General features: G+C 43.0%; 1 protein-coding gene across 3 annotated transcripts in view; it reads right to left on the bottom strand.

The window, feature by feature from the left end:
* The window catches only part of LOC136826861 (Y+L amino acid transporter 2-like), a 334,102-nt gene that overhangs the window by 130,353 nt on the left and 177,552 nt on the right, over nt 1-26,197 (bottom strand). For all 3 annotated transcript variants that reach the window (XM_067084355.1, XM_067084354.1, XM_067084357.1), the window contains exons 6-7: nt 2,865-2,988; nt 2,251-2,451 (exon numbers count right to left, since the gene is read on the bottom strand). In XM_067084355.1, coding sequence (XP_066940456.1) covers nt 2,251-2,451; nt 2,865-2,988 — 325 coding nt within the window. The remainder of the gene's footprint in view (nt 1-2,250; nt 2,452-2,864; nt 2,989-26,197) is intronic.

Raw genomic sequence — 26,197 nt, forward strand, 5'->3', positions numbered from 1 at the left:
AGTTGGTTTAGAGATTTACTCAGAATCCACCCACCAAAGGGTGAGTCTCCTATGTAAAGACCAGAGGTTTGTATTTGTGTAGGAGCAAACTGCAAATTTTAAAAGTAATTTGTATTTTTCCTAACATGCAAACCTGAAGGTCTTTACATTCATGACCCACCTCAGCCGCCCCTCATTCTGATACCTGGGCTGAAAGGCAAAGTGGAGTGCAGACTGACGGGTGGACAGGGCCTCCCTTATACCGTTGGTAACTAAGTACAGTACCTTGTTTGAAAGTTAACGGCCATTCCAGCTCGTGTTTGCAAGCAATATCCCTACGTAATGACTTTGGGTTTGTATGCTAGGAAAAATACAAATTACTTTAAAAGTTTGTAGTTAGGTACTTATTAATCCTTTCCTTTCAGTTTGTTCTTCCAATATTCTGTAATACCATTGTGTCCTTGTTGCAATGTGAATTTCAAGACGAGCCATAGTAAAATCAAGGAAAACAACAGAATCCTTGCTTTGGCTTACAAGCTGCAACAACACTACTCAACTCTTACTTCAACATTCAAACCTGCTACAGCATTTTCATCCTGCTTTCTACCTTGATTCCTAAGGACTCTATGGAAATCTTCACATCACAACTCTCTTCAAGTACAAGTTACCTTGTCCAGCAAATTACTGGATTCGAGACCACACATTCTTGGAACAATGTGCTGGTGCTTCTGGAAATAACGACAAAGCAAATATTGGTGGTTTACAGAAATTGTTGGAAGAACCTACTTATCCTTTCTATTTTCAGAGTATAACCTAAGTACATGTTCCTGACAATCTCTAATTCTTCAATTAACCTGTTACCTTCTATTGCAAAATTAGATATCCCTTAACCTTAATTCAAATAGGAGAATAAGTAATCTGAACTTACACCCAAGATGCTTAATTTAAGGTTGCAAGCACACAACATTTCCGGCCCCACTACAGGTGAAATCTCTTACCTCCTACTTGGAAGTCAGTGCAATGTGTGTGTCTATTTATTATTGACCTCAGGGACACTTTCATAGATTACTCTCTCACAATACTGCAGACTTTGTCAATCAACATTTCATGTTAATATAACTGGCAATTAAATGAGAGAAAAAGTTTCAGCCCTTATGCAGTTTGAACTTACTTCTAAGATACTTTGAATTACAAGTAGACAGCATTACCAACCAGAACAGGGCAGATAAACACCGGCCAATATTGCTGGAAAACTGGTGCAACAGTTATACGCACATGGCCATAGATCCATTGAGGAAGGTGGTTAAATATGTCCACTACTGCCAGCAGAGTGGGGAGGGTGTGAAACTACTGTCAGGGGCATCCCATTATGATTCTAAGCATGGGCAGGGATCCTCTTCTTTGATTACTTCTGTGAAAAGAAGTGTCTTCTGCCCTTTCAGCGGTTGGTGGTGGTTCAAGCTCCCAAAGAAGTAGTTAGTCTCACCATATATTTCCAGGTGATATTGTTTATCCTCCCAGGCCCAAGAGAGAAGAGGAGTAATTGTGTTCACTCCCTGCGGGTGGGGCAGGGTAGGGTTAAACCAGTGGTACCCACTGTCATTCCAAGCATATTCAGTTGCTTATCAGGTTTGCTGCCTTTTATGTTTGTGATTAAGTGGATAAAGAATTGACCAGCCATTTCTGTGGCTGACAGCTCAAATCCCCAAGGAGGAGGTTATTGTTAGTATCAGCCATTTGATTTCTAAACAAACTCTTTCCTTTGACTGAAACCAATATTAGTGATTCATTACCTGATATAGTGGAGTTCTTGCTGGTATAACGCCTTCAAGCACCAGGATAAATGCCTTAATCACATTGTGACATAAAATTGCTTGTAGAATTTGCTGCACCCTCCTTTGGCATTAAGCTCTGTGCCAGCAATTATATGTATCCATTCTGTTATCTCTGGAGCTATGTATTTTCATGTGGCATATGTATAACAATGAGTGAATGCATCGCTTCTGAACCTGAGATTCACATATCACCAGGAGGAAGTATACAAGTATCTAAGGAGAGAGAGAGAGAGAGAGAGAGAGAGAGAGAGAGAGAGAGAGAGAGAGAGAGAGAGAGAGAGAGAGAGAGAGAGAGAGAATATGATAGTTATAGGAATGCAAATTAAGGTGATTGATAACACAGTAACTGTAATTTCAAATATCTACCAAATATGAATCAGAAGTCTTAGAGGGACGAAGTTCTTTATTACATGGAGCAAAGCAATAGACTACTTACATTCAAAACTATTGCCGGCACAGGAGTGAAGTAATTTGCATGGATCAAGGAATATGCTTCCGGAAACTGTCCCCGACGAGCTCCTACAAAAATCAGACGGGACTGAGTGTACACAATGCCATTCATGGATCCAAAAGTAGAGCACATAACAAAAACTGGCATTATCCACGCCATGACTCCTAGCAACTGGCTGGCAAAAGTCTGTGTAAAGAAACAATATCCGTTAGTCCTACATGACAGTAATGTTTCTCAAGTATTCCAGTAGTTCTGAGGCTTTAACAGTTTGTCTTTGTTCCTGTTAGAATGATGAAAAATAAAAAATGTTTTATCCAACATCCAGTTAAGGACTTGAACCTGACAGGAAAATTGCTTGAAACAACACAACGCAAATGTGTCCCTTATATCATGACCACACGACATTAGAACAATTTTGATTAATAGGTATAATTTATAATTTTTTCTCCCAAATTCTTTGTGTCAAAGGTTAACATACCTGGGAAATTGTAACGATGTAGAGCTACTTTGCAAATGATATTAGCAGTCTGGGTATTGGAATAAAACAAAATAATGAGGATGGATCTGAACAGTATTATGCTTGACTTATCCAGACTTACCATAGCAACAGCGTTGGAGGAGAGCATTTCCGATGGTGTGAGGACGGCAAGATAGGCTACGTTGGCCAACACATAAACTACTGTCACGAGAGTAGTGGATATCATGATGGATAAGGGAATGTTCCTAAAATGAAAAAGGCAAAAACTAGTTCTATGAAGAGGAATAATGACATCGTCTTAATACCTAAAATATTGGATAAGGGAAGAAAGGTATTTCGAGAGTGTAGAGATATGCAAAAATTGCGAGAGAACAGAAACAGATGTCAAACGAAGTTTAAAATCCAATGAGAAGCAAAATGGAGAATAGATGAACAACTGTTCATGGAAAGTGATTTAGCTATGTGAAGAAGAATGCTGCAGTTAGTTCTTATGTAACGAAATCACTTCCTAGACAGATATGCCAACTGTATAAGTCCCATGACTTCCCTTTCATGCCTACCACAGCATGATACATTTCAAATACGATATGCCATCGCCATTAGTTATTTTTATATGAGTGCCAACTGAGTCGTGCCTTGCAGCCCTCCTGGGCTAAGGATGAACCCTCCTGTTTTCCATAGGCTAAGGAATGTAACTTCGGCATATTTAATCATCATCTTTTATTAACAATCATTGATTACTCTGAATCTGTCACCTATTCGCTTTGTGAATCTCTGTAATAAATCTCGAGTCTCAGGCTTGTGACCTTGTGTTTATAGTGCCCGAATGGCAGTGAGCTGCTGCTCAAGTAACGTGGAAACACCTAACCGAGCCCATGTTTACCTTACTGTAATGCCTCTTCAAGGCAGACTAACTGCATGTGTGCAAAATTCGTAATTATCTCTAGAGTTAACCAAGTATTAATTCATTGTTTCAACTATACCATTACATTGTGAAAAATATTCTGATTAATGTTGCCTTAACATAATAGGAATTTAATTATAAGAATGCATCATTTCTAGCAGCAAGTATTTATTCTGAGCTAACGTAAATGTCAGTGCTGTTTTGCCTCTTGAAATTAATTGCTATGCAGAAGTTTAAGTTAAATTATAAGGAACCAAAGGGAAATGAGAGAGAAGTAAAGTAAAGTCTTTAAGTGAGTTTGCTTGCTGGTAATCATTCTCACCTGATCTAGGGTGTGAATGCTAACTTGGTTGGGGAGGTGCAACGAATGGAACCTCTCTCCAAACCACCTCACCCATTTTTACATCTGTATTGTAGCTGAGAAAGAAATGAAATTAATTTCAATTGTTTTAATTACGAGAACTGTGGGTTTCCACTCGCCCCTTCATAAACTCTCCTTCATTCCCCGAAATGGTTAAGCCTAACCCTTCTCTCTCCCTCCGTTCAAAATGACTGCCCGAGGCCTTGTTCCAGGTGACCTTCGAAGATGCCTTCCTCGACAGCGCCAGACAATGGGCAAGGGAGGGGCCAAAAAGAGAAAGTTGGCACCCCACTCTATCCTAAACCCTCCATGCGGTCTATATAGAAAACTTGGCAAAGATTGACCTTTGCGCCACATATGTTGGATGTGATGCATAATCTCCGAAGGTTATTTATAGACGATGCGACAGAAATCATAAGAGAGACTCATGCTGAACACCACTGAGGACAAATGTCCTTAACCTTGCCTGACCCTTGAACTTTCCAAGCGTTCAACCCTGAGGTTCAAACCAGTATACCTTTGTAGTGGCATTTTAATGCCCTCCTCCATCACCAGCGCCCTATCGAATGAGGACACCATCAGCTTGATGAAGATAATGTACCAGAATAAGGTTTCTTAGTCAGTCACTATACCTGTTATTTCTCTGTCTGATTTTTCATTTATTTTCCATTGTGCGATCACCTTCAGTAATTTGTGTTGGAGCATTCAGTGTTAACATAATTGTGCATTAGTGATGAAGTGAGTTATTTGGCACCATCTGTGCATTCCTCAGTTCCCTATGAGCATTTTATTATTCTCGCAAGTAACTGTCTTGCATATATTGCAGATGGGCCTCGACTGTGGAATCCCTCGGCTCTATCCATGTGCAGTCCCTCTTCTACCCCCACTACGATGTTTCCTGTTATGAAGACATCATTGGCGTAGAATATTTATTCGGTGTAGGATTAATTCATTTAGCAGGCCCTTATTGTTACCTGCCCAGTAATTCGTCATTCTTCTGATCTATGTTTGTTATGTAAATATAATTAGTTAAGAGAACCCTTGAGTTTACATAATTTCCCTCACATGAAAAAGGTTCTAAGCTACAAATTTTCCCTTGTTTGTCTACGAATTGTCCTAATACTGAGTCAGATGTGTAATAAAAGGAACTCCCTATGTTCATCCGTTGCCGCCCAGAATCATGTAAGTATCCCTCGGACATTCATAGCAATATATGCTGTATATATATATTTATTTATAATTATATGTATATATATACATATATATATTATATTATATATATTATATATACATATGATATATATAAATATACATGTACATATATATATATATATATATATATATATATATATATATGCAAAAAATATATATATAATATACATATATATATATATATATATATATATATATATATATATATATATATATATATATATATATATATATATATATATATATATATATATATATATATATATATATATATATATATATATATATATATATATAATCAGAAAGCTACAAACGTCCTTTTTAATATCCAATTCGCTCTACCTCGGAAATAATATATTTTCATATATGTTACCAAAGGGAATTTTTTAGTTGATAATAAGTACGCCGTCTCGTGGGCTCGAACCAATGAAGGACAGGAACTCAGGACTACAGGGACGCATTAACCCAATCGGCCACAAGAGAGGTATAAGTGGATATCGGCTCCCATCAACTCACCCATCGAACTCAGGTGTTTTGCATTTGGAGACGATATCCACCCACCTCTGCCATGTTGACCGTGTTTAAAATTATTGATAAAATAGGAGTTTCATTATGTTACCCTCCATATTTTTTAGAACTTTGTAAAAATAAAGCAAAAAAGTCATATTAAAAGCCAACCAGTCTTAACAACGAACTTAAGAATGTTCTCTGTTTACCATTTCATCCTAATTTCATTCCTGCAGTGCCCATTTTAAAAACTATTGATATTAAGTTAGTATTTAAATATAATAATATTTTGAGAAATAAGCTAACTGAGAATAGCCCACCGAATTCAAACAATATTGTATACAGTATTCCTTGTAAAGAATATAATAAGATTTATATTGGTCAAACATCAAAAGGATTAAAAGTAAGAAGCTCCCAACACAAATATGCCATTTCAAGAGGCTTATCGAATAATGGCATTGTGGATCATTGGCTTAAGACAGGCCATGGGATGAACTGGGATAAGTCAACGGCCATCTACAAGGTCAACGACCATCGAAAAAGAAATCTCCTAGAAACTGTCTTCATCGAAGCTACTTCCACCAGGAATGTGAATCTCCACCCTGGATTATCCCTTGATCCTTTGTCCCTGTCTTTTTTGTTTAAAGAACATGCTGCCCAGATTAATAAACTGTAACCCCGCCCCCATCTTCTGTTTTTGTATATAAACCTCTGTCAACTTCTTTTGTATTCAGTGTGAACTTGAAAATGTAGAATAAACTACGAAAGTACTTGTTCAAAGTCCCGGTTTTCACTCACCTTCCGACGTGGACTTAGTAATATTCTTAAGCACGCGTTCCGTTGTGCTGTATTGATATATATGTATATGTATATATATATATATATATATATATATATATATATATATATATATATATATATATATATATATATATATATATTTCATATGGGTTTATGGTATTTTACATTACTGGCAACAGAAACTTGATTTAATTGGCCTTGGAGTTCTGACTTGCATAAAGGGAAATTGTAAAAAAAATAAGAAAAAAGAGGAGAATTTAGGAGCTGAAGGCTCTACTTCATAAGGAAATGTTACGTAAACACTTGGGATAAGTTAAAGAATTATATTTACAAAAGGAAGCATTTGAAGGGAAAATGGATAAGTAAATTGATAAAGGGCTTGCAACGAATGAAGATCCTTCTACTGGAGTCTTGAATAAAGGCAAGGCACAGTCCAAGATGAGTCCACTGCGAATGGGTCCCTCTGCAAGAGAGATTTACACATTACACGCCAGTAAAGGAACTATATAACACTGAATATGACTAGAGTTGCACTGAGGGTGCCAAAGACTCGAGGAATGAATGACCACTTTACACTCGAACACAGGACATTGGAAATGGCACTGGATAAACTGGCACAAGGACAGAAGTGAAATGCTGGTACTCCAAGCTTTCTAAAGGGCAAACTGTCGTGACTGAAAAGTCTTCACTTGCACTTTACCTTAGGGAAAGCGGGTCTCCGAAGAAGAAGGACGAGGGGCGATCATCGACGATGCACGCCATCCCTCGAGGATGACTGGAGTCGGATGGGGGAAATGAATGGTCTCTCAGCAAAGGTACCGCTCGCCCGTGTATATGGCTGTCCCCTTACGACTGCTACTGCATGGCTCCTACTCACGGTACTAACTGCTTAACTGCTTCTAGCCTCCTTTTAAGGCATGCGGCCAGGGGTAGGAGTCGTGTGGAAACGATTCGTCACTGGCCAGGTGTTCAGCGATTCGGTCGCCTCTTCCCAGGTTTCCTGCAGAGGTAAGACAATTCAGGCAGCTTAATTTGCCTTTAGAAATGCCGTTTAAGAAGCTTAGTTGGGCTGGGAGAGTGGCATCCAGTTTTTCTCCTTGCCCTTTTTATCTGTGTCATCTCAATATCTGTTCCAGGTAAAAAAGGGCAGATCGGAATGTTGATAACCGTGCTCTGATTTCTAGGTCAAATACGATCGGCCATGCAGTTCTCAATAAACAAAGGGTGAATTAGGTGGGCGGGGGGGGGCACGCTGTGCACGACTTCTGGTAGATTATAATAGCTCCCCACGGAAGATAACATACAAGCCTTCATTTGGGCTTGTATGTTGATATCCAAGAAGTCGACACAGCTGGTTTACTTTACTCTTCTCCCAACAAGAAATGGAAAAGCTTTTACTTTACTCTATCCCCACGCAAAATGGAAAATACTTCCAACACATTAATACTAAACTACTTTAACATGGCCCATTAATTTCTTCAAATTTACGTTATACGTTACTTTAAGATTATGAGGACGATAATTTTGAGGCAGGAGACAAAATTTAAGAATTAATTTACATATAAAGTTCCTTAATTCTAAATCAACAAGGCATGCAGTCAGTACAGTATGCCTTGAAGAGGCTGTGTAAATGATAAAACAGCGTTTATTTTTGTAAATGACATCCCCTTTACGTGATATTGTAATGACGATACATAATTCGCCAACTCGACAGCTGATGGCTGACCCTTACTCTGGGGACTCTGACAGTTGTAGGCGAGTGAGAATATTCGCGAGTTTTAATTCGCTAACTTTAAACCACGCTAATTTTATGCGTCCACTGCCCATAACTCAAGTACGGGCTGTAAATAGATACTCGCTCAATGTTATGACGGGATGAGCAGACAAAAGACGAGGGGTCTGGTACAAAACAGAGTTCTTAGAAGGAAGGGAAAAAAAATAACAAAAGGAAAAATTAACAGGATGTTACGAATGAAAATGTGACCGCATACGAAAGGCGGAACACGTCTCGGATTTTATGAAGGGGGCATTTAAAATCACAAGGGCAGCAGTCTATGACTCACGATTCATTAAAAGAGAAAGGTAAACAAATAACTAAAAGAGTAAATGATGTTGGTAGAAAAACCAAGGGTAATAAAGTGAGGTATTTATTGTGTTATGCTGGAATTTATTGTCATTCACCTATAAATTATGGCCCGGATTATCTCTCAGCCCCAGGGCTGGAAAAGGGGAACCCGAAGGGCGTGACTCCTTCAGGAAGAGCTGACACGCATGCCCTGTGCCAAGGTATGGGCGCAAGGGTGTGCCACTTCCCACTCTGTTATTCTCAGTGATTTATGCAGTTTGAGGGGAATGGATTCCCGTATTTAATTGCCTCTTGTGGTGATAATTTAAGAAAAAGATTAATAGAAAATGATAAGGGATAGAAGTTCCTGAGGAACGGAAGAAGATAGTGGAGTGCCTTGACATCCTCTTCTGGATTTGAGGTGCCAAGACCTTCGAAAGATGAAATGGTGGCACAGGTGCTAGGGGAGCTCTAGAGCTCTTTGTAAACTACCTGGAAATTTCCACGCCCGTGGTAATTCTGCCGCGAACCTCTCCTGCTTGGACAGTCGTCCTCGTCCGGGGAAGCAGAGGGCCCAAGACTGGAGGGTGGCATGGAGTGCCACCTGGGCCAGCTGCTGCAACAGCTGACGCAGGAGTTTTCGGCGCTAGTTCTACCATGATCCGTTGCAGCTCTTGTAGTTCATCGGCCAAGTGAGAGATGGCAGAATCCTGACTCGCGATTGCGTCTGTGATGGACTGAGGCAAAGAGGAGGCAGTCGGGGGCGGCGTGAGAGGCTCGCCGGTATCAATGACCAGCTCAGACACGGGTTGCGAGGTCGTACCTTTAGATGAACTTCCGCTGTGGTCGAAAGGAACAGTCTCTCTTACCGACGCTGGAAGTGGTGCCAGGCTGGGAGAAGAGAGGGGTTCCTGAGTTGGATCCCTTGAATGGAGATTGGGGTTGTGCTCTGGCGCTGGCACCAAGGCAGAATCAAGCACTATCAGAGGTTTCTTGTGCTTGTCGGTCAGGACGGACGGAGCTTGGCACTGCTTGGTGCATGCAAGTGGCACTGGCAGGAACTTGGCATCTCCGGGAATGAGATCTGATTGGGGCCCTGGCACTGGCACTGAGGCAGTGCTGGGCACTGGAATTGGATCGGGAACTGATCGGGGGGGCCATTGTACATCGTACTCAGGTGGCACTGGTAGGGACTGCACGTCCTCCTGGTACCCAGGGGGCGCCAGTCTTGACTGAGGGAGAAGCGGAGGAGGATTACTCGTGCCCGAGGAATGAGTTGGGGAATGTGGGCCACTGGATTGTCGTGATTTCTGTGGGGACTGAAAGTCCTGTCCCAGGATGATGTCACAGCCTCTGGGGAGATAGCTTGCTAATGCAAGATTGCAAATTTTTTATTGCTGAGGTCTTGTGACTCTCAATTGGACCGTAGGGAGTATCATTTTAAATTGATTTACTCCCTCGAACGTGACGAGTTTTCATCTATTGACGATAGCTCCATAGGGAACTCTGTCTGAGCCCGAGTCATCGAATGCCATGACTCGGCGCGCGGGGTGGCTGCCTCTGTGAGGGGCCACATATATGGGGCCTTCGGCGGGAGGGCCCAAGGACTTGGAACTCTTGACGGCCAAGGCGACGGCGGGAGTATTTGACTTGTTATTGTTAGGGCATTTTGCCCATGAAGGAGAATGGCCATAAACTTTGCACGCCGTGCAGAAGGTTTGGCTATAATCTTTCCGCGCTGCCCCTGTGGAGGGCGCAGGCGAGTTATTGGGGTGTTTTCCGGGAGAGAGAGGCGCGGTTTTCTCATTTCAGCACTGCTCAGAGGAATGCCCCGTCCTTTTACAATAATGGCAAGTTAGGGGCTTGCCCGAGTTCCCATTCTTATGGGAATTTGATCCTCCAAGAAGGGGTGGGGATTTATCTTCCGTCCCATGGATCCTTCCTGAGGGTGGTGAGTTTCCCACATGTCTGCTATCTGGCAACACTTGGTGAGGGTTGCTGGGGCTTTTTCCACTACATGAGTGGCGAGGGCAGGAGGGGCGTAGTGCAGGAAGTGCTCAAATTTAAATCTCTCGAGTACCTCGGCGGCGCTAGTGGCTCCTTCAGACTCGAGCCATTTGGCTAACGCCCGCTCAGAATGGTACGCCCAATCGGGCCAAGTCTGGCCTGCTTCCCTTGGCTGCTCTCTCCAACGTGACCTCCACCGCTCGGGGTAATCTTATACGCCTCAGTAACTGCTTGGCATACGGCTTCCCAGTTTCCCCTATCCTCTGCCAAAAGGGCATGGTAGGCAATGAGTGCCCTCCCTCCCAGGAATTTAGTGAGAACCAGGAAGAGTTCCGCAGGGGAGAGGTTGCAGCACTCCAGGACTCGTTCGGCCCTTTCAAGCCATACTTCGGGTTCAGACTCTGCCCATTTTGGCATGAACGCGTGAGCTTGGCTGAGGGCAGTCATCCCCACCGCAGGAGGGGGAGTGGCGTTCTGTCGTTCTAACATCTGGAGCTCATGGGCACGCTGTCGCTCCCTCTCTTCCCATTCTTTCTCTCGTTCTTCCCATTCTCTCTCCTCCTGTTTTTCTTGGGTGATTCGTTCTTTCTCCTGGGCGATTCTCTCCTTTTCTCGCTCTTGCCGTTCTAACTCTTCTCGTCTCTCTTGGGCAATTCTTTCTCTCTCTCTCTCTCTTCACATTCTTTCTCTCTCTCCGCCCATTCTATCTCTCTCTCCGCCTTGGCATCGTCCACTCACTCTTGAACCCAGTCTCTCAGAGCTTGTCCTGATAGTCCCATGTCCTTTCCAGCGGACATGTAGAATTTGAAGTCCTCGTTTTGTTGGGCTCTGGTATTAGCCATCTTGAAATAATGGTTATATGGACTGGACTCTCTAGCAAATCAAATATGTCTGAGAAGACTCAGGTTGTCTGAAAAGACTCAATTGCAGGAATCTGAAACACTCAATTGCTCAGACTGCAGGAGAATGGATCTGTCTGAATAAGACAGTTGATCAATAAGTCTGAGGAGACTTTGTTAAAGTTTAATATGTCTTGGAAGATGTAACTGGATTTTATGTCACGCTCGGACTTGGCCGGTTGTAGCGTGAAATTAAGGCATTGTTCTAATGAACTAGAATGATCAGTCCCGTAAGGGCTTAGATGTGTGTGAAATACACTAATATAATGTCTCAAAAGGACTTGATTTTGGGTTTCCCGCAGGAATTAGAAATTCTCGCCTCTCGCGACGTAGAGTTTTTTTAGGAGTCTCTTAGGACTTGGAATTTGGTTTTCCCGTAGGAATTAGAAATTCTTGCCTTGTGCGACGTAGAATTTTTTAGGAGTCTCTTAGGACTTCTCGCCTCGTGCGATGTAGAATTTTATTTGGTTTGCTCGTAGGACTTGGAAATACGATTTGTCCCTTAGGACTTAGAAATTACTACCAGGATAAGAACCCTAAAAAAAATTTTTGCCGAGAGTGGAACAACAAACTACTCGGGAATGAATGAAAAAGAGGGTACACACGTGGGCAGGGAGCGGGGCGGGTAGGGGGTGAAAGGTTGTCTGACCCTCACCAGAGTTATTTTTAGATTCTGTGAATGGACCTGTCTATTTATAGACCGTCTGTGACTCCGGGGAATTTCCCGGAATGAGAGGATAACAGTAAAAATGACCTAGAAATTTTCCCTAGAAGCGGAGTTCAAAATTCCACTTTCCTAACACCTAATTCGAGTTTTAACTGAACTGAGAGAAGTATTTCAGCAATGCCAGCTGATCCTGTCTTGTCCCACGTGGGAATTTATTCGCGCCTAAATAATTCACTAATCCAAAATGCGAAGTAAAATTTATCATGGAGGAATTTTGTACTATTCCTCGAAGCAAAAAAAATATGGCAAAGATTTTAATACAGAGGAATTTCGCACTATTCCTCGAAGCAAAGAATATGGCAAAGATTTTAACACAGAGGAATTTCGCACTATTCCTCGAAGCAAAGAATTGTTGCCACTGGTTATTTCCTAACTACCTATCCTGAAAGGCATGCATTAATGAATCTAATATGGCGGTTCTCTTCTCTCAGTAAATACATGCGTCCCTATTCCTAATTCCTAGGAACAGTCACGATTGTACAAAAAATTTTGCTAAGATAAACACATTACTTGCGTGGAACTATCTTGGTCTGTGCTCTTGGTAACAGGTTTGGAATTTGTCTCGCACCCAGCTTAGCTTTGCTGATAGCTGATCTGGCGAGTAGCAAATGCAGTGAAGCAATAAAGGGGAAAATGCAACTGCTAAACAAGATCTAAGGCCAGGTCGCCATTTTTGCGTATTTCCCTGGGTTTATGGTATTTTACAGGCCAGCAACGGAAACTTTATTTAATTGGCCTTGGAGTTCTGACTTGCGGAAAGGGAAATCATAAAAAAAATAAGAAAAAAAGGGAGAATTTAGGAGCTGAAGGCTCTACTTCATAAGGAAATGTTACGTAAACACTTGGGATAAGTTAAAGAATTATATTTACAAAAGGAAGCATTTGAAGGGGAAAATGGATAAGTAAATTGATAAAGGGCTTGCAACGCCTGAAGATCCTTCTACTGGAGTCTTGAATAAAGGCAAGGCACAGTCCAAGATGAGTCCACTGCAAATAGGTCCCTCTGCAAGAGAGATTTACACATTACACGCCAGTAAAGGAACAATATAACACTGAATATGACTCGAGTTGCACTGAGGGTGCCAAAGACTCGAGGAATGAATGACCACTTTACACTCGAACACAGGACACTGGAAATGGCACTGGATAAACTGGCACAAGTACAGAAGTGAAATGCTGGTACTCCAAGCTTATTAAAGGGCAAACTGTCGAGACTGAAAAGTCTTCACTCGCACTTTACCTTAGGGAAAGCGGGTCTCCGACGAAGAAGGACGAGGGGCGATCATCGACGATGCATGCTGTCCCTCGAGGATGACTGGAGTCGGATGGGGGAAATGAATGGTCTCTCAGCAAAGGTACCGCTCGCCCGTGTGTATGGCTGTCCCCCTACGACTGCTACTGCATGGCTCCTACTCACGGTACTAACTGCTTAACTGCTTCTAGCCTCCTTGTAAGGCACGAGGCCAGGGGTAGGAGCCGTCAACAAACGATTCGTCACTGGCCATGTGTTCAGTGATTTGGTCGCCTCTTCCCAGGTTTCCTGCAGAGGTAAGACAATTCAGGCAGCTTAATTTGCCTTTAGAAATGCCGTTTTAAGAAGCTTAGTTGGGCTAAGCTTCTCCAGGGAGTGGCATCCAGTTTTCTCTCCTTGCCCCTTTTTATCTGTGTCATCTCAATATCTGTTCCAGGTAAAAAAAGGGCAGATCGGAATGTTGATAACCGTGCTCTGATTTCTAGGTCAAATATGATCGCCATGCAGCTCTCAATAAACAAAGGGTGAATTAGGTGGGGGATGCACGCTGGTAGATTATAATAAAATATATCTGGTAGATTATAATAAAATATATATATATATATATGTATATATATATATATATATATATATATATATATATATATATATATATATATATATATATATATATATATATATATATATATATATATATATATATATATATGCAGTTGCCACAAAATATCTTAGGATGCAATCAAACTTAAGGACTATAGGATACTCTATGGGCAGGGTAAGTAAGAGGCACTATTCCCGTGTTGATGGTTTATTGCAGAAGCATCTTAATCCTACGGTGGGCACAGGGCAACTAATTTTGGCGTGGACGGAGTTAGGTAATGCGTTGCTAACCATAGACATAACAACATTCCATTCAGTAGTATTACTGATATCAGTAATATGATACACATTTATCCTACATCCCCCCCAACCAAAGCTACGCATTACCGCAAAATATAGGTATGCTCAAAACTCAAAATTAGAGACAAATAAAGGATATCACAATCAACAAAAGGCAAAATAAAGATAAAAATAAAAAATCAGCAAGGAATGGTTAATCGAAGCAAAACTTAATAATAGCTTAGCAAACAGAATGCAATCTATTTTCCACCTTCGTAAACCTTCATCCAAGCTGGGCATTTAGTTTGGCCTTGAACTATGCCTACCAAGGGGTGGGGGGCTGTGATGGCCAGCATTTACCTCCTGGTCCTGGGTACGTGGCACTGCTCCAGCTGGTTCTATGGTAGGGCACTGGCTCTTTGCTGTTATGTATTTCAAGTGGTGGCAATTCCTCCTCGACATTCTGCCAATCCCATCTATTTTGATTAAATACTGTCTATATGGGAGTCTTTCCATTCCCACCCCCGATTGATCCCACTTCTTACTGACTACAACTTGTACCAGGACTTGGTCGCCTACACATAGGTATAGCAACTACCTTGCATGCAGGTCAAATAATTCTTTCTCTTTCTGCAAAGTTTTGACCATAGCCTTTTCTCTCCCTCGTGTCATTGTCATCCAATGATTATCCAAAAGCAAGAATTCATTCGCCATTGGGACAGAGTCCTGTAACTGCCTCCCCAACGTTAATTAAGCAGGGGACTTGTCTACATCTCTTTGGGGAGTATTTCTGTATTGCATGAGGGCTTTTGCTGTGGCATCGGCGTCTAGGCTACCGTCAACCCTAACGTTGTCCCTTATCATACGCTTAGCAGAACACCCAGCCTCCTCACCTCGCCCATTAGATTGGGGGCATTGTGCTGACGAGATATGTAACTGCAACCCCCATCGCTTATAAAAGTCTAACATCTCAGCACTCGCCAAGTTCGTCACCCCCATCAGTGGATATCTCCTCAAGGGTCCCCCTACGGCAGAACCACCTCCTCAAAACAGGGATGATCTTCGATGAGGTCACACCATTGCCAAAGTATGACAGTTTCAGCCACCCATTTAATCTGTCTGCATATGCTAAATAGCATTTATTATTTAACTGAAAGAAATCTGCTACTGTTTTCTGAGATGGATACGCTGGCGGTTGGGTGGGAATGAATGGTTCTTGTTGTTGGGATGGCGAATTCTCATTGCATGTTGTACATTTAGACCTCTGAAACATTACATCTGCCTCCATCCCAGGCCAATACACTGACTGCTGTGCCCTACGCAACATAGAATCAGCGCCTTGGTGGCCTGAGTGTAGGTTAGGTGCCACAGTTTCCCTCAGAGCTTGCGGCACTACCAAACGTATGTGCCCCTCATCGAAAGCATAAGTGACCAGTCCATTGATATAGCTAATCCATTCCCTTACCTGAAAGTATAGCTTTAATGCAGGCTCAATCATATTCCTACTTTTTGGCCAGTTGTCATCTCTTACCCTTTTCAATAACAACTGATAATCATCATCTTTGCTAGCAAATTTCTCAACATCTCCACTGTCAATTACTATGATGTCACTATCCACATCACAGAATGACGCCATCATTGCCGCAGACTTTATCCCGCATACCTCTTCTGCTTCCTCCACATCTATGTTGCTTGGCGATGCCTTTAGACTCGGGTACCGGGACAAGGTGTCAGCGACAGTATTTTTTTTTACCTGCCACATATTTCACTGAGAATTTATACTGAAGGGTTTTTTCTTTCAAATGGAGCAGTCTGGGATTCTCACTGTGCTTCAACTCCCGATCGCCAAACAACTTAACCAACGGGCGATGGTCTGTTACTAGAAGTAGGTTAGGGCAGCCCAGCAAGAAGAGACAAGCTTTTTTCAGACACCAGACCACAGCCGCCGCCTCCCCCTCGATAGGGCCGTAGTTCAATTCCTCTTTTGAGAGGTGCCTGCTGCCACACAAGGCTAGCTTCCAAACTCCCTGACAACAGAAAGGTACATCATGACATATGGAAGAACAGTATTGCTGTAATACAACAAAGCCCATCTCTTCTTTACTCCAATCAGTCATAACAATGGTTGGTCTTGTCTTATCATAATAATGCAGACCCTCAGATATTAATCTACACAACTCATTTTCAGCATATTCAAATTTAGACATCAACATTTCATCCCAGTACACTTTTTTACTGGCCCCCTTTTTCAATAGTTCTCGAAATGGTGCCATAACAGGTGCCGTTGCAACGAAGGGAGCCAACTGATTGACCAGCCCAAACCTGGGCCGAACATTGGATATGGTGGGCTGTTCAGGCATTGGGAACTTCTTTATAGCAGCCAGTTTATCCTCCAAAGGCAGATATTTATCCTCCCGACATTATAGCCCACAAAATTCACGACCCTCTGACAAAACTGGAGTTTATGTGGGTTAAGAGTTACACCATTCCTCTCACATGCTAACAGTAAATCAAAAGTATGCCAGAAAGCTTCTTCTATGCTAGAATCATGCAGCAGTACATCATCAATACATTTAAACTTCCTCGGGATATCCATAATTACATCATCAAATCTTTTGGTGTATGCTTCCAGGGCAGGCAGTGCCCCATGGGTGTGCGACATTACCGATACCTCCCCCAAGCTTTCTACTTTCTTCATCCAAGACTACCTGATGGAATCCCCAGTGTGCACCACCCGTAGTCTTAAAAGTATGCACCGGGACACTTGACACCATATCAAACGGTGCAAATGTGTGATGCATTTCCATTTTACAGCATGCATTGAGTTTTTGATAGTCTACGGTCCTCCTTGTAGTGCCGTCCTTTTTGCCTACCACCACCATGCGGGCACACCACTCAGTTACTTCCCCAGTAGGCACAGGTTGCAAGATACCCGCCAGAACGTCCTCATCTATCTGCTTTTTAACCTCTTTTTCCCAATGCTTAGGGATAGTAATTGGTGTATGGTAAGCGTGTGGCACCGCACCTGGCAGCAGGTGAATGTGGTGCGGTTTGCCGCTCATTATGGGAAAGGGTCTTCTATTTACATTGAATGTTGTACCTGAGAAACGTTCCAGCAGCCACTGCTTGAGTAGGGGAACGTTATCCTCTGTGGGAGAGTATGGCAGCTAATTGGGTCTCTCATTAACCCCCCTGTGCCCAAAACTTCATTCCCATGATATTAAAAACTGTGTGATTCAGGAAATTAGGATCCACCAACCCTAATGATTTGCATGCACTTAATGACAGAAACAATTTACGTGTCCCATTGACAAAATACATACACTCACTTGTTGACATGCTGCCACACTTAATGTTAACCTGAGAATACCCCATTGCACTCATTAGACCTCCTGCTGCATGTTGTAACTTTACTTCCGCTTTATTTAGATTTTTTACATCAATTCCCAGATTCCGTGCCTGGACTGACCCAGCAATGCATACCTCAGCACCAGTATCAGCTACAGCTTCTAATATGCAACTTTTATTATCTTTGACACACGAGACCATGACATTCCGGTCGGTTGCGTGCATGACGCAGCGCCAACACTTAACACTTCTCAATCGGACCTCCCAGCCACTGACATCGTCTTCCACATAGTCTGTCGTCCGCTGTCGATTCTGTTTGCAGCATTGGTGCCTATCTCACCATCCAATGCGCCCTTGATAGGCAAACAACTCTTGCTCCCATAGCAACGATAAGCAAAGTGTCCTGTTTTTCCGCAGTGAAAACATTCCGCAGTGCTAGCAGTGCAATTGGCACGGCCCCTTGGGTACGCAATCCTGCAAAACTCACATTTCACTCTTGCCTTGGAGCTCGATTTCGCCACATCTTCCTTCTTTTTCTGGTAATTTGTCTTCATTGCTGCTACTTCTTCCAGTGGCAATGCCGATTCCTCCTCCCTCTCGATGCCCACCTCATTGAACTGTCTTCGCTCCCCTCTTTGTGTGGGCCCCCCATATTTCCATACTGCCTCCTCGGATGCCTTGCACTTTGCCATGGTTGCACTAATAGAATTGTACTTCTCAAAGTTTTCTGAAATATACTGTTTTAACTTTTGATTCCATATGCTGCTCACAATTTTACCTGCTAGCACATATTCACATAAATCCTCTCTGCACTTAGGGCATGCAAATGCACACTCGAGGGCCTCCTGCTGGCACCTGTGGATGTATTCCTTTGCCGTTTCTCCTTCTGTCTGTCTTCCTGTGAAAAACTTATCCCACACAACCGCTCTGTTTGTTGTCTTTGTGGTTATTTTTCTCAGGGCATCAAAGGCATCCACTACCCCTAGGGCATTCCAAATAGCTGAAGAGAATTGGGCATCTATTGCACTTTGCAATTTGTCTTCGCATAGTAGCCTGACATTCATTACTGCCTCATCATGGGAAAACTTGCTGATTTTTATCCAGTCTTCCATAGATCGCTTCCAGCGCCTAAAATCCTCCGCTGACATCACATACATGCAATTTTTTGGGGAAATATGCTCGCTGTTCCTCCTGCCTAATGCTGAATTATTCCCACCTGTTCGTATGGCCATACCTAATGCCTGAACTAATGTGTTTAGATCCACTGTTGCACCATCGCCGATGTTGCTTCTGGTGTCTCTAGGTCTTATTAATCTAGGGGTGCTTTTCAGCGATCCTCTACAAAACCCCGGCATTCTGCATTGGTAATACTCTCACTGCGCCCTATAGGATACTCTATGGGCAGGGTAAGTAAGAGGCACTATTCCCGTGTTGATGGTTTATTACAGGAGCATCTTAATCCTATGGTGGGTACAGGGCAACTGACGTTCGTGCCAAAATCTTGGTGCGGACGGAGGTAGGTAATGCATTGCTAGCCATAGACATAACAACATTCTGTTCAGTAGTATTACTGATATCAGTAACATGATACACACTTATCCTATAGGGACTGAATAGCAGTCCTTCAAAGCAGGTAAAACATAAATATCGTACGTCAGGCAATGCAGCTAGAGGCAGCAATCTTCCCGCCTACTGAAATCCACTCAGGTACCCATGAACCAGAGAAGGGGGCGTTGTGCTGACCCTCTGTCAGGCACCTGATGACTAATTTTGCACCTGCATATCGAGCACTCGGGCGTGCCCTACCACCTGGTATGCCAGAAAAATCACTTTCCATCATCAAGAGGACACAAATTGTGACAATGTATGAAGAGGGCAAGTCAATGATGGCAATAGAGAAGGAGTTAGGAGTCTAAAAATAAGGTCTCCACAAGGTGTAACAGAGCTGAGGGGAGGGAATCGAGGTGGCAGTGCAAAGGAAGAAGGGGCCTGGACGTCTGTGGAAAACATATAAGAAGACTGATACATTGCTAAAGAGTGTTTTAATGGTAAATCCAAGTATTACCAGCAAAGAATTGAAGCATTGGAACCCTGAACTGTTGGGAGAGGTGTCAGAACGCACCATACAACATCGCCTTAGGAAGGATCTCAATCTCCCCTGTCATACGGCTGCTAAGAAGCCTTTGCTAACTGTGGCAGTGAAGAAGAAGAGGCTGAATTTTTGCAAGAAGTACGAAGGCTGGACTGAGGAAGACTGTTTTACAGTGGTATTCGGCAATGACTGATGTTTCTTTGTAACCAGAAGTGCCGGGAAAGTCAGGAGACCTAAAGGGTCGAGTCGATTTGACTCTAAGTATAGTCTCAAGATCGAGAAGCATGCCACCTACCTCATGGTGTGGGGTAGTTTTAGGAGGAAGGGAGGGAGTGGGGGTTGTATATTTTACAGAAAAGTACAACAATGAATGGGGATCGGTATGTAGATGTGCTGAAAGACCACTTGTTGCCCTTCAATGAAAATCTGCACATGCGTGTTTTTATGCAAGATGGGGCACTGTGCCACAGGGGAAGAAAGCAAAAAAGTTATTTGAGGATAATGGAACTGAGCTTCTGGATTGGCCAGGAAATTCCCCTGACCTTAATCTAATAGAAAAGCTTGGAGCTTTATGAAGAGGAAGCTACGCTCTATGGATACGTCCTCTGTCCCAAAACTGATTACTGCCGTAGAAAATGTGTGGTGTAATGAGCTGGATGATAATTATTTTAAGGAACTGTCTAATTCAATGAAGAGAAGAATTGAGTATATTTTAAAGCATAAGGGAGATATATCTAATATTGAATAAAAGCATAAGGGGATATGGCTAAATATTGAATAAAGAGTTTTGAGTAGATATATGTGTTTTATTTCAACCTTTATATTTTATTTTCAATTTTTTGTTTTTCTCCACTTAAGAGTCCTAAGATTTTCAGATATCTTGGTAGTACTAAGATTTTTTTGCAATTGTATATATATATATATATATATATATATATATATATATATATATATATATATATATATATATATATATATATATATATATATATATTGTATATATATATATATATATATATATATATATATATATATATATATATATATATATATATATATATATATATATATATATATATATATATATATATATATAATCAACACACGATCACGTGTGGAACAGAAATAAATTTCTGACTCTCATCAGGATCGAACCCAGGTCTTTCAATTGAATGGCAAGAGTGTTGCTCACTAGGCCGTACAAGTCATAAAAAGAAGTTGGAACCTGAGGGCAACTGTACCCAAGGAATTACCTAGGCAAGCTAACTGCTTGCATACCAGCATGTTTTCCCCAACTTCCCGAATCAGCAATGACCCAGTTGACAGCATTTCATTTGAATTATCCCTTCTGAGTGAATAAGACAGATGTAATCAACACACAATCAAGTGTGGAACAGAAATAAATTTCTGGCTTACATCAGGATCGGACCCAGGTCTTTCAATTGAAAGGCAAGGGTGCTGCCCACTAGGCCATACAAGTCATAAAATAAGTTGGAACCTGAGGGCAACTGCACCCAAGGAATTACCTGGGCAAGCTAACTGCTTGCATACCAGCGTGTTTTCCCCAACTTCCCAACTCGGCAATGACCCAATTGACAGCAATTCATTCGAATTATCCCATCTGAGTGAATAAGATAGGCATAATCAAAACACAATCACATTTGGAAAAGAAATAAATTTCTGACTCACATCAGGATCAAACCCAAGTCTTTCAATTGTTCAATCCCGATGGGAGTCAGAAATTTATTTCCGTTCCACACGTGATTGTGTGTTGATTATTTCTATCTTATTCACTCAGAAGGGATAATTAGAATGAAATGCTGTCAACTGGGACATTGCTGAGTCGGGAAGTTGGGAAAAACACGTTAGTATGCAAGCATTATGTAGCAGCATCAATGAGCATATTATCTGGTCACGTGCCCGTCAGGTCCCAATCAGAGTACGTGATCCTAGGCAAATTATTTAAACTGTGTATGATAGACTTAAGCATTTGTAATTGTCGTATTTTGGAGCATTTAATTACCTCGTCTCAGCGCTGAGACACAACAGCAGCATATTCTTGCATTGGTTACCTTCTACTGCGAACAGCTCGGTTATCTATACCCGGTTAAGTAAGTGTATTCCCCAAAACTCCTGTTTCAAAGCTTTAATTCATCTGCGCCAATCCTTGGTGTTTCTCAGCATAATAAATCCATTCATTTAAGAACCCTTACATTCTATGAACAACCTAAATTCGTTCGTTTCAGAGCCCTCACATTCTGCAAACAACCTAAATCCATTCACTTAAGAACCTCACGTTCCATGAAAACTTAAATCCATTCATTTAAAAACCCTCACATTCTACAAACAACCTAAATCCGTTCATTTAAAAACTTTCACGTTCTACGAACAACCGAAACTCATTCATTTAAGAACCCTCACGTTCTACAAACAACCTAAATCCGTTCATTTAAGAACCCTCATGTTCTACGGACAACCTAAATCTGTTCATTTAAGAGCTCTCACATTCTATGAACAACCTAAATCTGTTCAGTTAAGAACAATCCTAAATTCTACGAACAACCTACAGCTGTTCAGAACATCCTCTGTTTCTAATCCCGTTCAAGAACACCCACGTTTGTTCATCCCAAACCAAAACCTGAGTCCTACAAGGCACACCATTCTTCCTATTAAAGCCTCCCCTATGCCTCAGCAACATGGCATCTTTCGCCAACAAAATCAAAAGCTTGGTTGTTGCTTGGAAAGCCCTGGGGTACAAGGACCAAGAGTCGCTAGATTGGGTTGCGGCTGAGAGAAAGGAGAAAGCAAAAAAGAGAAGCCAAGGAGAAGGAGGAGAGAAAGGAAGGGGAGTGAAGGAGGAATGAGAGAGAAAGGAAAGAGAAGCAAAGGAAGAGCGAGACAGGCAAGAAAGACTTACTAAGGAAGAATGAGACCGGCAGGAAAGAATAGCTAAGGAGGGAAGGATCGGGCCTTAGCCCTGTAACCTTTTCTCTCCAGTCCACTCTCGCCTCTGCCAGCTCCATGATGCCAAAATGGAATGACTCAGAGCCTGAGCCTGGCTTGACCAAGTAGAAGAGGTCTTCAAGAACTTCAAGGCCCTGCCTGCAGAAATTTCTTTGCTCTTAGCGAAACTCCTGGAGGGAAAAGGCACTACCACCTTCTGCTCAGTTCCTGTAGCAGACTGTGGAAGCCTTGCGGAGGTCCAAAAGGCCATAATTAAGGCCTACGAGCTTACCCCAAAAAGATGGAGACAATGTTGGAGAGGGCAGCCGAAGGAGGTGGGTCAAACCTGGGCTGAATGGGTGTGCCATGAGTCCTGAGCTCTCAGGCAGTGGCCGGATGCCCGCAATGTCAACTCTGCAGAGGAAATAGTAGAAAGTTTCCAGCTTGAGAACTTCCTACATTATGCCCACCTAGCCCTAGCCACCCATCTCTGTGACAAGAACCCTCGTACGCTAGATGAGTGCTGCTGTTTGGCAGACCACCGAGACACTCACTACCCTGCTACCAGTTCCTGGTCAGCCTCCACCCAAGAATGGGCACCCTCACAAGAACCCCTGTGCGGCCATTGTAAAAGACAGGGAACTCCACGGAACAGTGACTCCTGCAGGCTGAGAATCAGCCAGAAACTCCCTCTAAGTCCCCAAACGGGACTGTGCCAAGGAGAGCTATGTCTGGCCCTTGGGCAAACAACAACAGGCCTGCTCCCTCCACTGGGACAGTGCCAAGCAAAGATTACAATAAGAATTATTGCACCGCCTTTAAGGTCTATGGGCATTCCGCCCTAAATGCAAAATGCCCCAACAAAGCAGCTACACCAGCCATGGCCTTGGAGGTTATGAATCCTTCATCTTTAGGCCCTCCAGCCGAGGTTCCCATATCTGAGGCACCTCCTCGAGGTAGTTACCCTGCATGCCAGGTCACAGCATTCGATGACACTGGGGCACAAATCTCCCTCATAAGGGAAGGCAAAGTCCCTCATGGGGCTATCATTGATCAACGTAACCTTGTCACGACTGAAAGTATCAATCACCTAAAATTGATACTCCCCTTCTGTTCAGTTGACGGTCACAAAACTCATAGGTCCAAAATCTGCAGACTTGCAGTAGCAACATATATTCCTGGAGGCTTTGACATCCTCCTGGGACAGGAATTCCAGTCCCCACCTAATCTGAGACGATCCAGGGGCCCTAAACCCTCAAAGATTCAATCAGGCTTAAATAAGCCTCATAGACCTGCCTTACCTCCACTGCCAGTACCATTTGAGTGCCCTGAGCAGTGCCCCTCTCCATTCGTCCCAAATGTTGAGCCAATTTCGAATCTAATTCCAGTGCCAGGCCATGCCTCGATGCCAGTGACAAGGCACTCCCTAGATCTTCCCTCCCAGGAATCCGAAACTCACTTTAAATTCACTGCCAGTGTCACTCATGTGCCCTGAGCAGTGCCAGGCTCCACCCATTCCGAACGTGGCACCCTTAACCACTCTAATTCCTGTGTCTGGCCCTGCCCTAGTGCCAGTGCCAGAGCACACCATAGATCTCCCTCTTGGAGATCCGAAACTTGACTTGAAATCTCTGCCAGAACCTCTCAAGTATCCTGGGCAGTGCCATCCAGCATGGATGCTGAGCCCATTCCAAATTCAATACCAGTGCCTGGTCCTGCCTTAGTGCCACTGCCAGAGCACGACATAGATCTTCTTTCATAAGATCCCAGTGCGGATCCCCTCTCTCCTCCCAGCTTGGCTCTGCTACCAGTGTCGGTAAGAGACAGATTCCCATGACCACAGCGGAAGCTCATCAAGCGGCATGGCTTTGCAACCCATGCCTGAGTCAGTCACCATAACCTGTGTCTCTCACGCCCACCAAAACTTCTTCCCCTCTTTCGCCATCCGCAGGAGACCAGTCCGAGTAACTCTGCCATATCTAAATTAGCCGAAGAACTCAAGGAACTGTGACAGCTAGTGTTGGCACTTTTAGGAACTGCCCCTGCTCCTACAGTAGTGCCGCAGCAGTCGGACCAGGTGACACTCCAACATCTTCTTCAGACTTGGTTCCCCGGACTCTGAATGGAACATCAAACCAGCCACCCAAAAGAGGGCCAAGAAAGAAGGGTAACTGGCGTAGAACACCCAGGTAGCTGGCTCTGCTACCAGTGTCGGTAAGAGAGATGGATTCCCTTGACCACAGAAGAAGCTCATCAAGCGGCGCGGCCTCGCAACCCGTGCCTGAGTTGGTCACCATAATCTGTGAGTCTCATGCCCACCAAAGCTTCTTCCTCTCTTTTGCTGTCTGCAGGAAACCGGTCCCTGAGTAACTCTACCAAAACTAAATTGGCCTAAGAACTCAAGGAACTGCGGCAGCTAGTGCTGGCACTTGTAGGCACTGCCCCTGCTCTGAGTGCCACAGCAGCCGGACCAGGTGGCACTCCAATGCCTTCCTCAGACTTGGTTTCCCCGACTCCGAATGGGACATCGAACCAGCCACCTAAAAGAGGGCCAAGGAAGAAGGGTAACCGGTGTAGAGCACCCAGGTAACCTGAGAGAGCTGAGAAGCTTTCTTCACACTAGTACCAATTTGGCACAGTGCCTTACTTGATCTTACAAAGGATTCTGGCGCCTCTGTCCAGAAGAGAGTGCCAGGTTTCTTCCCCTATTTATATTCCTTATGACTTTGTAATTTATTCTTTCCCTGTAATATTTCCTTTTTCTTTCATCATTTCTCACCTTTTCCCTGTAATATTTCCTTTTTCTTTCATCATTTCTCACCTTATTTTATGCTTTATCAAGACTCACCTTTTTACCTTGCTTCCAACTCTGCCAATGCAGAGTGCAAATTACCAGACCCTTGTGTACTCTACTGTAAGTCCTTTGACTTCCCTTTCATGCAATTACTTACATGGTAAATTTGAAACTGTATAAAGCAGAGCCGTTTAGGCTCTTACCATTGAGTGCCATACCTGGCACAGTGCCATTACCATAGATACTGGCAGATGCTCCTGCCAGAGGAGTTGTGCTCTCTGACTAGCTTTAGAGGCCCTTTGGGCTGAAGAACAATTCTAGCTGTTTTTCATAGGTTAAGGAATATAATTCTGGTATACTGATCATAATTTTTCCTTAACAGTCATTACTTACTCTTGCATCTGTCATTTATTTTCCTTGTAAAATAAATCCCGAGTCCATGACTTGCAAAACCTGTGCAATTACACGCCTAGTTGTATATCATATACTTAGGTTTGTGTCGCAAGACACCTGTATTGTTAGTGCCATGTTGGGCACAGTGCTGCTGTGTACAAGTATTGTGGCATCACGTAACATAAGCCCACGAATACTTCGTTATAATGCCTCCTCAAGGTGCCCTAACAGCATGATTTTGGACTGTCAAAGTTAACCTTATTAATTAAC

The sequence above is a fragment of the Macrobrachium rosenbergii genome, chromosome 41, assembly GCF_040412425.1.
Source record: "Macrobrachium rosenbergii isolate ZJJX-2024 chromosome 41, ASM4041242v1, whole genome shotgun sequence".
In the NCBI taxonomy this organism is placed as follows: Eukaryota; Metazoa; Arthropoda; class Malacostraca; order Decapoda; family Palaemonidae; genus Macrobrachium; species Macrobrachium rosenbergii.